The sequence below is a fragment of the Lentinus tigrinus genome (assembly GCF_003813185.1).
Source record: "Lentinus tigrinus ALCF2SS1-7 unplaced genomic scaffold L226scaffold_10, whole genome shotgun sequence".
NCBI lineage: Eukaryota > Fungi > Basidiomycota > Agaricomycetes > Polyporales > Polyporaceae > Lentinus > Lentinus tigrinus.
In genome coordinates, this window is record NW_027137919.1 from 758,108 (window position 1) to 773,867 (window position 15,760).

General features: G+C 55.9%; 7 protein-coding genes across 7 annotated transcripts; 3 read left to right on the forward strand and 4 right to left on the reverse strand.

Annotated features, from left to right (window-relative positions):
* The first annotated feature begins 584 nt into the window (after positions 1-584).
* L226DRAFT_50472 (uncharacterized protein) lies at positions 585-1,395 on the forward strand. The gene is made up of 3 exons (XM_067677997.1): positions 585-795; positions 849-963; positions 1,025-1,395. Exons 1-3 carry the CDS (start codon positions 712-714, stop codon positions 1,234-1,236), a joined length of 411 nt encoding a protein of 136 aa, XP_067536200.1. The 5' UTR covers positions 585-711; the 3' UTR covers positions 1,237-1,395.
* On the reverse strand, positions 1,307-2,303 carry L226DRAFT_485852 (heme oxygenase-like protein). The gene is made up of 3 exons (XM_067677133.1): positions 1,814-2,303; positions 1,582-1,739; positions 1,307-1,525 (listed from the first exon to the last, which is right to left on the reverse strand). The coding sequence occupies exons 1-3, from the start codon at positions 2,264-2,266 to the stop codon at positions 1,402-1,404; spliced, it is 735 nt and encodes a 244-aa protein (XP_067536201.1). The 5' UTR covers positions 2,267-2,303; the 3' UTR covers positions 1,307-1,401.
* A 250-nt stretch (positions 2,304-2,553) lies between these two features.
* On the reverse strand, positions 2,554-4,941 carry L226DRAFT_507514 (MFS general substrate transporter). The gene is made up of 13 exons (XM_067678131.1): positions 4,797-4,941; positions 4,429-4,744; positions 4,318-4,362; positions 4,200-4,259; positions 4,133-4,145; positions 3,975-4,078; positions 3,842-3,920; positions 3,639-3,782; positions 3,420-3,575; positions 3,287-3,364; positions 3,147-3,237; positions 2,829-3,074; positions 2,554-2,761 (listed from the first exon to the last, which is right to left on the reverse strand). Exons 2-13 carry the CDS (start codon positions 4,741-4,743, stop codon positions 2,689-2,691), a joined length of 1,404 nt encoding a protein of 467 aa, XP_067536202.1. The 5' UTR covers position 4,744; positions 4,797-4,941; the 3' UTR covers positions 2,554-2,688.
* A 257-nt stretch (positions 4,942-5,198) lies between these two features.
* On the forward strand, positions 5,199-8,804 carry L226DRAFT_570626 (protein transporter SEC24; the record flags this gene model as incomplete). The annotated part of the gene is made up of 14 exons (XM_067684456.1): positions 5,199-5,245; positions 5,307-5,338; positions 5,391-6,168; positions 6,219-6,552; positions 6,606-6,809; positions 6,863-6,967; positions 7,022-7,145; positions 7,196-7,351; positions 7,402-7,572; positions 7,643-7,938; positions 8,001-8,138; positions 8,201-8,395; positions 8,469-8,687; positions 8,784-8,804. 14 exons carry the CDS (start codon positions 5,199-5,201, stop codon positions 8,802-8,804), a joined length of 2,820 nt encoding a protein of 939 aa, XP_067536203.1.
* A 1,730-nt stretch (positions 8,805-10,534) lies between these two features.
* Positions 10,535-11,481, forward strand: L226DRAFT_50556 (uncharacterized protein). Its single transcript, XM_067678036.1, has 2 exons — positions 10,535-10,765; positions 10,820-11,481. Exons 1-2 carry the CDS (start codon positions 10,690-10,692, stop codon positions 11,437-11,439), a joined length of 696 nt encoding a protein of 231 aa, XP_067536204.1. The 5' UTR covers positions 10,535-10,689; the 3' UTR covers positions 11,440-11,481.
* Positions 11,482-12,525: 1,044 nt separating this feature from the next.
* L226DRAFT_461976 (uncharacterized protein) lies at positions 12,526-14,192 on the reverse strand (the record flags this gene model as incomplete). Its single annotated transcript, XM_067675688.1, has 12 exons — positions 12,526-12,690; positions 12,752-12,857; positions 12,910-12,974; positions 13,022-13,093; positions 13,147-13,171; positions 13,225-13,444; positions 13,501-13,583; positions 13,641-13,754; positions 13,818-13,867; positions 13,922-13,994; positions 14,045-14,087; positions 14,150-14,192. The coding sequence occupies 12 exons, from the start codon at positions 14,190-14,192 to the stop codon at positions 12,526-12,528; spliced, it is 1,059 nt and encodes a 352-aa protein (XP_067536205.1).
* Positions 14,180-14,975, reverse strand: L226DRAFT_507520 (uncharacterized protein; the record flags this gene model as incomplete). The annotated part of the gene is made up of 2 exons (XM_067678132.1): positions 14,749-14,975; positions 14,180-14,680 (listed from the first exon to the last, which is right to left on the reverse strand). Coding segments are annotated over exons 1-2 (546 nt in total), but the record flags the coding sequence as incomplete, so codon positions are not given.
* Between the last annotated feature and the right edge of the window lie 785 nt (positions 14,976-15,760).

The following is a 15,760-nucleotide window of genomic DNA, read 5'->3' on the forward strand; positions in this document are numbered from 1 at the left end:
GTCTGTATTGCGTTTGCCCGGGTCGCAGCGACATTAATTCGACCTTTGCCGGCGGCTGAGTGGACTCGGGTGCGCACCAATGCTGCAGCAGAGGCCGCTTGTTGTATAAGTGCGAGCGGGGCGACTTGATAAGCTGTGGATCCCCTCCCCGCTCCCTCCCATCCCAGTACCGCCATGGCGAGTCCGTACTCCACGGATGGCTCGACACTTCCGATGCCGGGCTACTCCTACGAGCCTACATACATGCCCGAGTCCGGAACCTTTGAATTCTCTTCTGGCGGAGCTTCCACTGCCAATTCACTATGCTCATACCCAGGAGGGCCTCCAAACAACCCACAACTGGGTTTGCCTGTAGACCCAACACTCGTGACGACTCAAGACCCCAACTTATACTCAACTCAGTCCTTGAATGGATCTGAGATGATCAACTACAGCCCCGGAAACACAACTGAAGGACTCAACAGAATGGTAAGTACACCCAACCTATCTATGTCTTAGAACTGCTGGCTGAGCAACTAGTATGGTTGTAGACTGAATCACAGATTCAGATGACAGACGCAGTCAGCTATCTTCTTTCAATTACCTTGCCTAGTATACTGCTTGCTCACTGACCTCTTCTGCATATCTGCTTAGCTCACTACCTCACCCAGCAACTGGGAAATCCCAGTCTCTTACACCTCAATCCCCTTCCTTGGACCCCCAAGGGGCCCTATGGCAGGTCCTAGTGACCTTGCCCTCTCTTCAACTGAAGACACAGACTCAAACTTGAAATCACTCGTGGAAAGTTTGATGGATGTGAGCTTTCTCTTTTGCTATGTCTAGGCCCTGTGCTCATACTAGTTGGGCAGACTACTGTGATTGAACCTCACAACACAGTACAAAGTGGATATCCTTCCACTTCAACCCGAAAGCACCCAAATCGACAGTTTGGTGCAATGTTCAGATGTCTATTGTGTGGTTACTGTAAGTTTGTCCTTTACCCTTCACATCTATATGCCATGCCAACAGACATTTTACTCTGTAGATGATAGAAAGAAATTTAATGTCAAGCAGCATGTTGAAAATGTCCATTTTCAGCTCCGAAAACATGCTTGTCACTGGTGTGGTATAAAAAGATATAGTAGGATGGATCAACTTAGGAAGCACATGCGGAAAGAGCATGAACTTGAATATAGACTGGTATGTTTTCATTTTATATATCATGTCAAGCTCTTATATGCCTTAGTCAAGGGGTAAAATGGTTGTGTTGTGATTTAGAACAGAAGTGGTTGAAGTCAATGTCCATATACCTGCTATCTGTCGCTTTGTACCCTGCTTTTGATTGCTTTGCATGTACCACAGTATTTATTTGACCTGCTCTCTGTACTAGTAGCAATCGACTGTGGCATTGTCTTTTGAATCTTAAGCTGCAAGTTTAGAAAGCTCCTCCCCACCCACTGGCCAGAACATCTCCTCTAGCTCCACTACTCTAGCCCAAATTTCCTCAGCACGGATGAAAGGAGCTGTGCCAGGGAGAATCTGCAAGCTGACCCAGGGCATACTATTCAGTCAAGTTAGCTTTTAGAAAGTCGACAAACCCACCGGTTGACAAGGTCTGCTATATCATCAACAAACTGCTCGAACTCTGGGCATGTCCAATTCTCCACAAGCTGTCTGATAGCAAGTAGAGTAGGATCCCCCTCGTGATTCGGAACATTGCCAAGCAGTGACTTCGCATACTTCCATGCGTCAAGGTACACCTGTACGAGACGAGCCCGAGTAAGTATGCATTTATTTGCTCTAGATTCGCAGACGTCGATGCGGGAACACATACGCGCTCCATCGCCCACAAGAATATGAGACCGTCCTCGAGGGTGCCCAACGCGCCGACGCGCGCCATCTCCGCGGTATAGTCGCGAGTCGCCTTGCGCTCGCGCCATTGCGCGAAGTTCAGGCCATACTTGCGCTCGACCTCGGCGAACATGCCGACCTCGCGGTGGACGTTCTGAAGCGCGAACGCGAGGACTTTCACGACGTCGCTGTGTAGCTTCTCCTCGGGCGAGTCGACCGCGTGGGTGGATGAGTACGGGATGCGCGTGAGGAGCTGCCCGATGAAGGGCGGGTAGCCGTGCGCGGCGTAAAGGCGGTCTTGCGATAGGTAGAGCGAGAGGAGTGGGAGAGGCAAGGTCCCAGTACCCGCGGCAGTTAGGAACGGGTGCTCCGTCGCGGCTGCGTATGGCCGGGGAGTCGAAAGCGAGACTAGATGAGTCGTGAGTGGGACGGACATTTCGACGAGCTTGAGATGATAGCGGTCGGTGGTAAAAAGACAGCCAGGTTGCGCGGTCCAGTCATACTTATATTTGCGATAGACATCGAGAGACGAGCTCAGATAGTGCGCTCTCGAGCTCCTCCAATGTCGATGCGATGAGATCATTCCATCGACAAGCCGCAGTGGGCGCCTAGACGGTGTTCGTCGCCGCCGTAGCTTCGCGCGACGGGTCTCACCTGTCTGTAGTTCTTTCAGGCTTGATAGGAACACACGCCGTATGCTATGGAATATCGAGTAGATATGATGAGGAGTAATCACGAAGCGTGAAGAATACTGTATCTGTCATGAGCCGGGACAAGACTTTGCACTTGATCAGCATTCGGAAACCATCCCTCTACGAGTGAAAAAGACAGAGAACAACCGAGGCTACCACACAGAGTTCATTCAATACGTCGCGGCGTGTTCGGGACGAGCGCCCACAAGAACACCATGAAACCCATCATCGACACCAATCTGCGCACAGCAGAAGGAGCGCATTAGAAACCTCACTCGTAATACGAACAGAAGGGACAACACGTACAGCGGCTGCAGACTTTTGATGCCTACTCTCGATGCAAGCGCGCCTGTCATGAATGGTAAGACCGCCGAGCCAGCCTGCCCAAAGCCCGCGATCCAGCCGATCGACCCAGTGAGGAGCCAAGGGGGAAGCACGCGTCCGGCATGGTTCATAACGATCGGGTAAATGGGGCCAAGGAGGACACCGACAAAGGAGACGGCGACGGCGCCGCCGATGAGAGAGGGGACGAGCCACACAACTAGCTCCAGTCTGTCCAAGAGGATATGTGGGTCAAAAACGGCCGACTTGAGGCGTGAGGAGGGCGAAGAACGAAACACGCACCCGATGGCGATGATGGCGTAAATGAAGATGGCGCGCCTTTCACCAATCTTGTGGTTCACCCATAAGAGCCCCACGCGGCCGAGCGTCAGTCCTGGTGAAGAGGATGAGACGAGAAGTAGGAGTCGCAGCTGCGCACATACCGCCAAAGAATCCAGAAGAGATGTACCCAGAGTCAGGCCCGCCTCCGCGTAGGTTAATGACATATGTGACGATCCAACCTATACATGCTACGTCAATCTCAACGACCGGTCAGTGGTTGAGGGCGCGACTCACCTCCGAGCGTAACTTCAACGCCGACGTAAATCAGGATGAAGATCGCCATCAAGTGCAAGGTACGCAGACGGAACATCTGTTTGTACTTGGATCCGTTGCTGTCAGTACCGGAAGGCCCCTCGTGGCTAGGAGCCTGGCCTATCTGAGAGAGACAGTCTGTAATCGGTGACGAACGTCGGTGTATGCATGCGAATTCGGAGTAGATGCATCGCCACATACAGTCCTGATCCTTGAAACGGAAGACCGCAACGAGAAGGATGGTGTTCAACAACGCAACCGCTAGCGATACGAGGTAGTGGAACGACCACCGGTTGAGTTGGGCGAACTGCGTCGCCACTAGTGGTGAGCAGAGTGCGCCAACACCTGTCCGTGTTCTTGTCAGAATATGCGTCCAAATGTCACGACGGTCAGAACATATGCACCGTATATCGCATGAAGGATTCCCATCTTGATCGCGGCGTTCTCCTTGAGCGAAGCGACGAAACCATTCGAGCCTGCGTCCTGATAAAAGCATGTCTCTGAGAGTGCCGAGTACACAAAACAGCAAGCACCTACCTGTAGCCCCAAACCAAAACCATTGATCGCATAGCCCAAGACGAAGACAGGAAACGGAGGTGCAGGAGCTTCGAGCGCGTAGCCGACCACTTGCGCCAAAGACCCTAACACGACACATCATGCTAAAAGCATAGCCATTAGGCGCATTCGTATCATACCGATCACCATGACCTCATGGAGAAGTTAGTAGTGTTGCGTATGAATGCACAATACCTCCAAACTCACTTTGCCGAAGCCCAACCGGTCGGTAAGCCAGACATTGGTAGCTGCAGCAGTGAGAAATCCCTGCAGACGACGGCTTATGAAAGAGGCAAATCACATGGATTGTGGAAGATCGACGTACGACGCAGTTGAAGATGAAAGTCAGAGAGACTACAGCAAACCCGACCTAAGGGCCAAGAGGTTCAGATACATGGACTCTACTTTAGGGCGAGACGCAAGGTGTGCAACTTACATGGTAAACCTTCTGTATGCGGGGTAGCAACGGACCCGTCGTTCCATCGTTCCATCCAGCCAGGAACAATGTCCAACAGAGAGTCGCGAACTGTATCCTCGCCAGTCGCCGAGAGGCAGGGGTAACGGCAGAGACGGCTTTCGATGGGACTTCCCCTGACTGCGAGCCCGAATTCTCAGCGGGGCCGGTCTCCACCATCTCCAAACTCTTCCTACAGCTCTTTTCATCATCGTTCACGGTAGCTGCAGGCGTGACTGGCTCAGGGGGTTGCGGAGAACGTGCACGGATGCTGGACAATTCCACTGCCTCATCCATCCTAGACGGTTTGTCAGTAAAACAACACACAACAAAATCAGGGACAGACGAACTGGTAGGACTCGGAGATCGTGGCAGCTGAAGTCAAGACTGAGTCAAGATAACATACCGGTCAAGCGATCTTTCAAGTCTCGTGTACACGCGAAGCCCGATTGCAACGCTGTACCTGTGACCCTACTGGCGAACACAGGAATATCTCTCCCTCGTGAGATTCTTGAGGTCAAGTAGCGCGTTGAAAACGCCAATAAGTTTCTCCACGTATGCATTGACGTTGAGCAAGGTGGACGAAAGAGCAGTAAACGTGGAGGGATAGCCGCGGAGAAACCGCGGGAACAGACGTGGGCGATGCGCGAGACAGCGCCCACGACGTGTCGCGTGTTGCCGAAGCCATCTTCCTCACCGTCACCATTTCGTCGAATCCGAATCTTTAACCTCTTCGTTCTCGACACGCGGTCATGGCCTCTCCTGCTCAGCAACTGCCTCCCGGATGGGCAGCGGAATGGTGAGTGACTCAATGCGTTCTATATGCGCCTTGATTGGTCCTGGTGTTGAAGGTAGCGCAGGGATCAGAACGCGCAACGCTACCTCTTCATTGGTGAGTCCGTCATCGGTCGTTTTCCAGCACATAGCGAACCGGTTTTGTGCAGAAACCGCGACGGGAAGGACACAATGGGAGCCCCCGTTCCCTGACCTGGAGGGCATGGACCCTGCAATGAACCCCGCTCCGAGCGCGTCCCCGCCTCCCCAATCCCACCACGTAAAACGTCGGCAGTATGCAGCAGGCCAGACACAAGTGTATTACGGCTCGGACACCATCGCACCTCCCGCTGGGCCCGCGTACGGTGCGGTCCCAGGTCAGCCGGCGCAACCGTCGCAGCTCTTCACCCCCGGTCTCGCGGCGGAGGGCCAGTTCGCACAGCAGCAGATGGGGCAACCAGGGCAGCCGCCGTACTATGGAGGAGCGCAGCCGGAGCCGGAGTACATCAACCAACCAGGGTTCGGGCAGGGCCCGGTGTATCAGCAGCCTGGTGTCGGTGCGCTCGCGGACCAGTTCTCGCAGATGAACGTAGGCCAGCAGAAGGGCCTCCGTCTCTTCACCACCAACCTGCTTACCGCACCTCCTGAGCCGCTTGAACTTCTTCGCCCTCCTCCTGATATTGTCCTACCTCCCAATTCGTGCCTGTCCAACTCGCCGTTTGCAAACGCGGACTCTTCGTATCAGCGCTGCACACTCAACGCCATCCCGACGTCTAACTCTCTTCTCAACAAGGCTAAGATCCCCCTTGGTCTCGTCATTACCCCCTATCGTTCGCTGAAAGAAGGAGATGAGCCCGTCCCATTGGTCACGGACACTGTCATCGCGCGGTGCAGGAGATGTAGGACGTACATCAACCCGTATGTGCAGTTCATTGACGGCGGTAACCGGTGAGTAGATACAAATCACGAACCCAGTGCGTGTTTTGATAGTCATATAGCTGGCGATGCTGCATGTGCTCCATGTCCAACGAGGTGCCGCAACTCTTCGACTGGGACCAGGTACGGAACCAGCCCGGGGATCGCTGGGCGCGCGCGGAGCTCAACCACGGTGCGGTCGAGTTCGTCGCACCAACTGAGTACATGGTCCGGCCTCCCCAACCTGCCGTGTACGTGTTCCTTATCGACGTCAGCCACAACGCAATCCAGTCAGGCATGGTCGCGACGGCGACGCGTACCATCCTCGAGAACCTCGACCGTATACCAAACGAGGATAACCGCACCAAAGTTGCGTTCATCGCGTTTGATGTGTCGCTTCACTTCTTCTCTCTTTCGGTGAGTCGCTTCATGCAAGATATTGCGAGTATAGTGATACTAACACCTTGTAGCCTGGTACTTCGGACTCGAGCATGCTTGTGGTGTCCGACCTCGATGACGTCTTCTTGCCAAAGCCGACTGACCTTCTTGTCAACTTGACGGAGAGCCGTCCGGCCATTGAGAACTTGCTTGGCAGGCTTAATGACATGTTTGCGGAGAACCACGTCATCGGTAGCGCGCTGGGTCCTGCACTTCAGGCGGCCTTCAAGATGATGGTGAGTCGACGCGAGAGGCCGACCTGTCGTCGCGATTAACAATCCTTTTACAGGCACACATCGGTGGCAAGATCGTTGTGCTGTCGTCAAGTCTGCCATCCCTTGGTGCAGGTGCGCTGAAGAACCGAGAAGACCCGAAGGTCCTTGGCACGTCAAAGGTAGCAACCCGTCATTCATCCGAGGTGCACACGTTCTCATGATACGCTTCTCAGGAATCCGCACTTCTCCAACCCGCGTCGCCTTTCTACAAGACGTTCGCCATTGAATGCTCTCGTGCGCAGGTTTCTGTGGATATGTTCCTCTTCAGCGCTGCGTACCAGGATGTCGCGACATTGGGTAAGACTTCGTTCTCGCATCCTCTGCCATTACTAACACCCCATACCTAGCATGCTTGCCGCACTACACTGCCGGCCAGACGTACTTCTACCCTGCGTTCAACGCGTCACGCACGGAAGACGCCGTCAAGTTTGCGCATGAGTTCGGCGAGGTGCTCGCGATGCCGATCATGTTGGAGGCTGTCATACGTGTCCGTGCATCCAAGAGTATGTCACCTCCTTTGGTACGGCGAGTGTGTACTAACACGCTCATCAAGATCTGCGCTTGTCTTCGTTCCACGGCAACTTCTTTGTCCGGTCCACGGATCTCCTCGCTGCGCCCTCGGTGCCCCAGGATCTGTCGTACGCCATTGAAATCCAGATTGAGGACAACATTACCGCGCCCTTCGTCGTTCTTCAGACAGCCGTCCTTCACACCACCTGCTACGGTACGTCTCCCTTGCCACACGTCATTGAGTAACAACAGCGTGACTGATGATCCTCGGACCCCGACCAAAGGTGAACGTCGCATCCGTGTCGTCACCACCGCGCTGCCCACGACGAGCAACCTCTCCGAGGTCTTCGCATCCGCAGACCAGGTAGCAATCGCAACCCTGCTCGCGAACAAGGCCGTCGAGCGGTCCCTCACGCACAAGCTCGAGGACGCACGCGACGCCCTGTTCAACAAGATGGTCGACATCTTGTCCGCATACAAGGCAAGCATGACCGCCGCGGGTGCTGGCGCGAGCGCGCAGCTCGCGATCTCGGAGAACTTGAAGATGCTCCCGGTCTTGATCCTGGGTCTGCTCAAGAACGTCAGTTGATATGATATCATAAGTGAGAGGGTTTGAGTATACTGACGAGTGGTTGACGACAGGTCGGAATCAGGCAAAGCGCGCAGATCCCGCCCGACCTGCGGGCATACGCGCAGTGCCTCCTCACCACGCTTCCCGCGCAGCTCCTCATCCCGTACATCTACCCAATGTTCTACTCGTTGCACAACATGCCCCCAGAGGTATGAGGTCTTCTGTTATCTCCTTGATACATCTCATACTGATGTCGAAACGCCTTTCGTAGTGCGGTACGGTCGGCGAGCAAGGTATCATCATGCCCCAGCCTCTTCCCCTCACATCAGAACGACTCGAGCGTCACGGGCTGTTCCTCATCGAGGACGGCCAGACGATCTTCCTCTGGGTCGGCAGGGACGCCGTGCCGCAGCTCATTCTCGACGTCTTCAACCTGCCTAGCTACGAGGTCCTCCGCGGTGGCAAGGTACGTCTCCGTCTCCGCCTCCGCCTCCACTACCCGTCCTCCTCTCCGGCGTCGCTGACATTGTTGTGCACAGACGACGCTGCCCGTGCTCGACAACCCGTTCTCGCAGCGGGTGAACGCGGTGATCCAAAAGACGCGCGAGATGCGCAGGGGCGTGTACTACCCGCACCTGTACGTCGTCAAGGAGGACGGCGAGCCGCCGCTCCGCCTCTGGGCCCTCAGCTGCCTCATCCAGGACCGCGCGGACGTCCTGCCCAGCTACCAGCAGTTCATCTCGCAGCTGCGCGACAAGGTGCGTTTTGCGTTTTGCGTTTCTCCTGCTTGTCCCCTGCGTCTGCGTCTGCGTTTGGATGAGAGAGAGGCTGATCTTCTGCGATGTTTGCTGCAGGTCAACGGCTCGAGCTACTAGGCGCTGGGTAGAAGAGAAGTATAGTATGAGTACAAGCGTTTTCGGATGTTGGCTGCTGGCGTGTTCGCTCTCGGTTTGGCGTGTGTCGAGTATACATAACGTGTCCCTTGTCTTCCTGGACCTTTTTTCTCTCTCTATCTATTGTAGATGCGCGCACTTGCGTGTCATGAATCTCGAAATCCGAGTAACGGTGAAGCGAAGAAGATGGGACCGCGCTCACAAGTTCGCGCACATCGGACACATGTCGCTGCGAGTACCTGCGAGGGACCATGTAAGTGAATGAGGCGAGGGGTAGTGGATCAGGATGGCGGTCATGGTGAGTCCGCCCATACACTTTCGGCGGTTCCTTCCCATTGACAAGCTGTTATAGGATGAGATCGCGCTCGTCATCGCTCTCGATGTCAGATAGTATGTCTACCCAACGTTGTTGATGATGTACGTCGACGATCCTGGCGGCTGGAAGGCGACATCCCACACAGCTGAGCTTCCTGCTCTCCAATCCACTATCTTGCATCCCATCCCCTGGCAAGGTACGTAGTCGGCCCTTGTTCCTGGAGTCGGTGTCGAGGGCCTCAAGGAGGGGTGACCGTCTACAGCATAGCCCTCGCGAGGGCGTGACGGCCTGACGTGCTCCCTTCTAAGGGGGATGAGGTCTCGTGTCCACTGTCGCCATCTCTGGCCTCGCACGATGTAACCTTGTACTCGAGTACATGCCTCCAGAGCATCCCAACAAAGGGCATCGTCCCGAGATGCAATCGTGGAACAATAGTTGCTGCTATTCCCTCTCCCTGTGCTAGGACGAACAAAGCAAGGTCGATAGGGCCCTCGCGCGTATGTACGCGGCACCGAACGCTGCCAATCTTGTGATAGCGTCGGTGTCGATCCACAATGCCTTGTACTCGCTATGGGTAAGTCGTATCATGCTTTACTATCTCGCAGCCCAGTGACAACGACGCAACGTCATCGATACAGAGAACTTCTCAAGTGAACAACCGACTAAGGCATCCACTGGCAGCCCTCCATCACTTGCAATCCGCGCTGGCTTCTCCCAGCCATCCCTTTGTCCGCACATAACCCATCAAAACATATCGCAGCTATTCTCGACTCTAGCTTATCAATACACCACAGCTCGCACGCCAGGTACTTACCTGCTCAGAAGGCCCCAACAACGCGCGGTTACGCGGACGCTCATCCAGAACACCTGCCTCTTCGGGAACAAAGCAGTGTCTCAACACGCCCCTCCGTTTTCCAGCGTCCAGCGTCCAGTAGTACGACCGCGCCGCATATGTCCCGCCTTCGAAGAATCTCGTCTGCAGCTGCGGGTGGCAATCAATCACCTTCTTCTTCCCCGCCATCTCCGCGCACATTCTTCTCCCCCCCCTCAATATGTGCGTCATCGACGGCCCGCGCGCCCTGACCTCGACCTCGACCTCGACCTTCTCCTCGCCCAGTGGCACTAGTTGGCAGGGCCCAGGGGGCTTCTTCTCTTCTGCCAATGTCTTCTCCCCGTCCGCCCGTCCAAGGTGGACTCCGTCTGGGTGCACTGTGGTGTGGGTTCTTCCTGCTTCCCATCATCCCAGGCTTCCATCAAACGACCATCCGATATCCATAACCCGACCCCATGGAAAGGGTACAGGTCCGGCCAAACACGCACACAGGGGAAGCTCCCCCCCTCCCCCCCGACTTCCCCGTCCCCGTCCCAGCTTCGGATTCGCGAACCACGAAACACGAGCCACGAGCCACGAACGACGACACGGGGGACCACAACCGCCTGCGGATTGCACGCGAGGGCCTTCTCCCCGTCGTTGCCGTGCCTCTCTTGCCTCTCCTGCCATAGCGGGCATCGTATGATCCCTTTTTCAGCAGCGATGCTGGCAGCTGGGGTATGCTGGGTAGCTGGACTCCGCGGAGAGCCTGCGCGCATGACCCGACTCGGCACGTGGTAGAGCTTGAGCTTGAGCGTGAGCCAAAGCTTGCCAGTGCATTCGTTTGTGCCCCTTCTGACCTTCGAGCAGAACACTCGACCTGCATACGTACTCGTACATACTGCAAGGTGATCCCGGTGCGCTCTCGAGCTTCTCGGCCGGTCGTCCCGGCGAGCAAGTGGGCAGTCGCCTACATAGGCTCATATGGAACGGATGGTACGACCTCGAGGATCGCGGTCCTGTCCACTGGCAACGGTGTCCAGCCTCCAGCATCCCATATCCAGTATCCAGTATCCCGCATCCCGAGTTCCTTCCCTCCGAGTCGTACGTCCATCCTCGGGCAGAAGTCGACCCCCGCACGTCCACGCGGACGCAGAAAAGGGAGGGGGAGAGAACGTACATGTACCCAAGCTTCCGAGTCGATGGCCCTCCGCGGCCGCGTGCACATGGCCACATGGACCCGTCGACGTCGTCGATGGCACGCGCTGCCCGCATCGCGCAGCGCCCAGCACAAGGACATATCGCTCCCGAAAGCCTCCTGGACAGTAGTAGACACTTGGCTAAGCTCCAACGACGCCCGCGCGCGCGATCGAACGGACAAAGATCGAGAATCGAGGACTCGAGGCTCGGGCACGTCGGCGTCTTCAATACCCCAACCTCTCTCAGGCCGCATAGGTACCAAGGTAGACGCGAGTGCTCAAGTTAGCTGAAAATACATGTAAACGTTTATGCATACGGTGTTTTTCCACCCATGCGCGTAGAGTTCAGAACGGTACGAACGGCTGCAGAGCGTAGCGCGAAGGACCTTGTAGAGCTGCTGTGAGCAAGACGCGTACGAAGAAACGTTCGGGACGATCTCCGCCGTGCACCCCTATTACTACTGCATGCGCGAGCGACATACAGAAGCCCGCCGGGGGACGCTCGGGGAGCGCACACCAAGTTCTGAATCGACCCTCGGTTCTGTGTCGCGCCACCCCTCCGCATTCGCAGCGCAAAGTCTCCACCGACGCACTTCTACCAAACTAGTCAGAAGATCTCCAGAACCCCACCCATCCAGCTCCAGCTCCAATGGTAACAACGCATTTTGCCCATCGAGAAAGAGAAATCGCACTATGATACATTACTTTTTGTAGTGAAGTTGTACATGATTTCTACAGTGAAAAGTTATGACAGTAAACAGACTATGACGACGACGACGACGATTGGGGTGAACGAGAGTAATGCGACGGGGAACCAGTGCAATGCAAGATATGGCAGGACGTGTACAGCGGGATGGAATGCGGATGTACAGTAAACGCGGATTATCGACGTAGGGCAAGGGCGGGGAGTATGACGGCACGACAGCAGACGACACAGATGCCTGAATGTAGAAGTGTTTACTCAGTACCAAGTGCACAAGGAAGCCGGGAGCGCGACGATCGACGGAGATGAGGGGGTGCGAGCACATCACAAGGTCCTGTTTCCCACTATCCTGGACCAAAGCACAAATGCCCATGGTCGCCCACACTCCCGGAAGGATTTACCTGTATACAAAATGACATGTTAGACAGTGAGCGACGCGCCTTGACATACAGGGAAGCTTGCACGCACCACTCAATCGCCGAGAACGCCGGCGGGGAGGGATCACGAGTGGTGGGCAGCGGTGAGAGTACGGGTCGATGGGAAGCAAGACATGTGGTGCTTGAACTTGTGGACGTAAGGAACGACTCGGATGGGTCTCCAAGATGACGGTATACATGCGGAGCGACGAGGCGGCTGCAACAAGAACAGACGGGGTATGGGTAGACTAGAAGCGACTACTGCAAGTTCGGAGTCTTGTACTCATCGACCGGCGACGCTTCGACGTCATGAACGAACGTTTCAACGTCCGAACGCTTCACCTTACGACCGGCAGCATCATAGGTGAAGACAGAGATGTCGGACGGCGAAGCCTCCCCTGGTGCCGCCTCAAACGTGTCCATCTACATCGGTAGAAGTAAGACGGGAAGTAGTTTGAACGCGAACGATTGAAGGCGGACTCACCTCAACACGAAGCCCCTCGACCTTCTTCTCGTTGACAGAAACGACACCCATACCCCGAGTGAACCGAGCGCTGCGTGTGAACGCGAGCGTCGATGCATGTGTGGTTCTGGAAAGAAGTCAGCAAGACTAACAAGCACCAGACAAGGCAAGTGACTTACCCAAAGACCTCAGCACCTTCGGAGGTGTAGTTCGTGAGGCGGCGGACGACACGACACGACACAATCTACCAAGTCATCAGTAAAGGCATGGGAAATAATAGGCACTACTTACAGTGGACGCCACCGCAGCCGGGACGTTGGCGATGATGGACATGACCGCATTCAGATTGACGAGCATGAACGACTGCAAACGAGGGTAAGACACATAGTAACACAGGTCCTGTAATGAAGACATACCGTCGCAAGGGCGTTTGCACCAAAGCTGCAAGACGAATGAGCGAGATATAAGACCAACAAGAACTATATGAGACTTACGCGACCAGGAAGAAGATAAGACCATCGTCGAAAATCAACCGCACAATCCTGGAACGATCTCTCCTCGGTGTGCCCGTGATGCCGAGCTTCACGGCCGTCAAGGTCAGAACGAGGAAGTCGAAGCACATAGTATAGATGAACGTTGCGGCGAGGATGGTGTTGCTGGTGGTAGTAATCACGCATCCCTGGCCATCGATCCAAGCGGCTTTGAGCAAGATGCCTGTATGCGAGGTCAATTCAGACGGACAAGACAAGACAAGATGAAGGGATACCCACCGTGCAAGAGCAGCGACCAATGACCGAGACTGATCGCGATGAGTGGGTAGACGATGTACCAAGACATCGACCAGACTGCCATACTACAAAAATCCAGAGGTAAGCGAGTGAAATAGAAGGCTGAGGACGCATATACTCACGTGCGGAGGGACAAGTTAATGCTAGCAAATCCGATGGTAGCATTACCGAAGAGTTGATTGTAGGTGTAAAGGGCCTGGCAGTTGACGGGCTCGGTTACGTTCAACGCAATAGCGCTGGGATAAGCGCAGAGAGTCAATACCAAGTACATACAACGAGGTCACAAGGCCGAAACTTACATGCCGATGAGGGCGAAAAGGAGGCAATAGCGGCCGGAGAAGTAGAAGATCTATGGGGCGATAGTGTTAGCGTTGCGTGGGTAGTCGAAGCTGCATAAACGCACGAGGGGCCACTTGAATTTCTTCTTGCGCGAGATGTAGGTCCAATCGAACGAGAGAGACGTAACGAACTCCCAGCTGCAACTACGGGTCAGCGGGAGCCATGGGAGACGCGTGATTGCACGTACAGGTAGAGCCCAAGCAGGGTGTGCATGAATTTGTCGAAGGCGGCTGCGGCGTGGACAAGTATGTCAGATTGGTGACGGACCGCGGGGGTAGTAGGAGCGGCTTACCTCCGTCCTTTGCGATCTCCGTGGGGGACTGCCAGTCGGGCATGTTGAGCGGCGGTGTCGAACTAGGATGGCAGTGAGTGAGCGTCGACGTTGGCGGGAGAAGAGCGGACTGACCCTGTGTGTTGTGGTGATGAGGCGGAGACAGGGAGCGAGCGCAGGCGACGTAGCACGCTGGAGAGGACGGGGCCGGGGGACGGGGAGAGACAGGAAGGGGGGTATATGAGCAGTCCGGGCGTGCTTCCTTCCTGGGTGGGCAGCTGGGGGCGTCCGCGTGGCTTCTGTTGTGCAGCTCGGACGCGCGGACTTTGGGACGCATCGAGCAGTTGGGCGACCGAACAGCCAGGCCGGGTGGGCCTCACAGACGTTCTCCGCGCGCACGGCGGGCCTCGGTGCGCGACCCCGGCGACGCGACGCGTGCAGTGCCCAGCATGTCCCTCCGGTCGCCGTTCTCGTGCGCGCAGTCTGCCCGGGCCACGGCGGGGCCTCGCGGACGGCGCGGAAATCACTTGTGTTCTTTGCCCAAGAAGCGTTCTGTGAAGACGTCAGTCCTCCGCCTTTTCGGGTCTCGTTCGTGCACCGCAGTCTTCCTGTCAACGTACCACCGCTCGTGCCTTCCACACGACGTGCCTATTCGCCGCACGCATATCCAGCTTTCCCCCTGGCGAGCTGCTCTTTGGGCACAGTTCTTGCTGATTGTGGCCGCGCGGTGCCCCTCTGGTAATTTCGGGCAGGATGGAGAAGGACTCGGTTGCAAGTGCTCTGATCTCGTCGCCCAGAAAGGCCGAAGACCGACTCTTCTTTCTTGTTCGACTCCAGGTCACTGTAGATCGGAGCCAAGTTGTGTCCCCCGCGGTCGATCGCTGACACAATCAGATAACCCCGAATCGGGTGAGGTAAACCCTTATGGACACCAAAACTGCTCGATAAAAGTTATTATTATCCGTTTATCAGCCGTAATTAACTGCCGCCACCAATGCGGAGATAAACAAGAACGTCTTCTGCGGCTCGGGGAGCTGCCAGCGGGCAACACAGAACCGTCGAACCCACAGGCCCCATTCATTCCATCGCGACTTCGAGAGCATGCAGGGTCCACGAATAGGTTCCCTGCACACCATGGCCAGCAATGCTCCCCGAACTTCCAAACGACCGCCCTACGGCCATACAACGACCTTCCCCGCCCCCAGCGAACAGGCCCTGGTTGCGCGCGATGGTCGTCCCCGCCCTCTGTTGGGACTAGCGTAGGACGTCGCGGGCAGCCACGAATCGTGGAGGGAAGCACTCAAAAATTTTACTGGGGCCTCTTCTGCGCAGGCCGCCCGCCCCTGGATTCAGCCTGCCCTCCAGCCCGGGACTGTTCGCAGAAGCTCGAAATTCGGACGGCGCGGCGCGCACCAAGGATGTTCCTCCCTCGCTTACGGCATCCGTCTGCACTCTGCAATACTCTCATGGCAGGCAGCTTCGCCGATACTCGGCATCACTGCAAGCCTAACCGTGACCGCAGGCACCACTCCTCACGAGGTCGCGCGACCTGGACGGTGGACCCTGCATCCTCCAGCGTATGTCCCATGCGGCTCTCAGAATCTCCCGCGTTCTCGAAGTCGGGGAGCAGTA

Bases quoted from the DNA above. Each gene is read 5' to 3' on its own strand.
- L226DRAFT_50472 (XM_067677997.1), top strand. From the start codon at position 712: ATGGCAGGTCCTAGTGACCTTGCCCTCTCTTCAACTGAAGACACAGAC. The intron at 796-848 runs GTGAGCTTTCTC...CTAGTTGGGCAG, and splicing joins TCGTGGAAAGTTTGATGGAT to ACTACTGTGATTGAACCTCA. The intron at 964-1,024 runs GTAAGTTTGTCC...TTTACTCTGTAG, and splicing joins ATGTCTATTGTGTGGTTACT to ATGATAGAAAGAAATTTAAT.
- L226DRAFT_50556 (XM_067678036.1), top strand. From the start codon at position 10,690: ATGCTGGGTAGCTGGACTCCGCGGAGAGCCTGCGCGCATGACCCGACT. The intron at 10,766-10,819 runs GTGAGCCAAAGC...ACCTTCGAGCAG, and splicing joins GGTAGAGCTTGAGCTTGAGC to AACACTCGACCTGCATACGT.
- L226DRAFT_485852 (XM_067677133.1), bottom strand. From the start codon at position 2,266: ATGTCCGTCCCACTCACGACTCATCTAGTCTCGCTTTCGACTCCCCGG. The intron at 1,740-1,813 runs GTATGTGTTCCC...CGTCTCGTACAG, and splicing joins TCTTGTGGGCGATGGAGCGC to GTGTACCTTGACGCATGGAA. The intron at 1,526-1,581 runs GTGGGTTTGTCG...GCCCTGGGTCAG, and splicing joins ATAGCAGACCTTGTCAACCG to CTTGCAGATTCTCCCTGGCA.
- L226DRAFT_507514 (XM_067678131.1), bottom strand. From the start codon at position 4,743: ATGGATGAGGCAGTGGAATTGTCCAGCATCCGTGCACGTTCTCCGCAA. The intron at 4,363-4,428 runs GTAAGTTGCACA...CTTGGCCCTTAG, and splicing joins GCATACAGAAGGTTTACCAT to GTCGGGTTTGCTGTAGTCTC. The intron at 2,762-2,828 runs GTACGTGTTGTC...TGCTGTGCGCAG, and splicing joins ATCAAAAGTCTGCAGCCGCT to ATTGGTGTCGATGATGGGTT.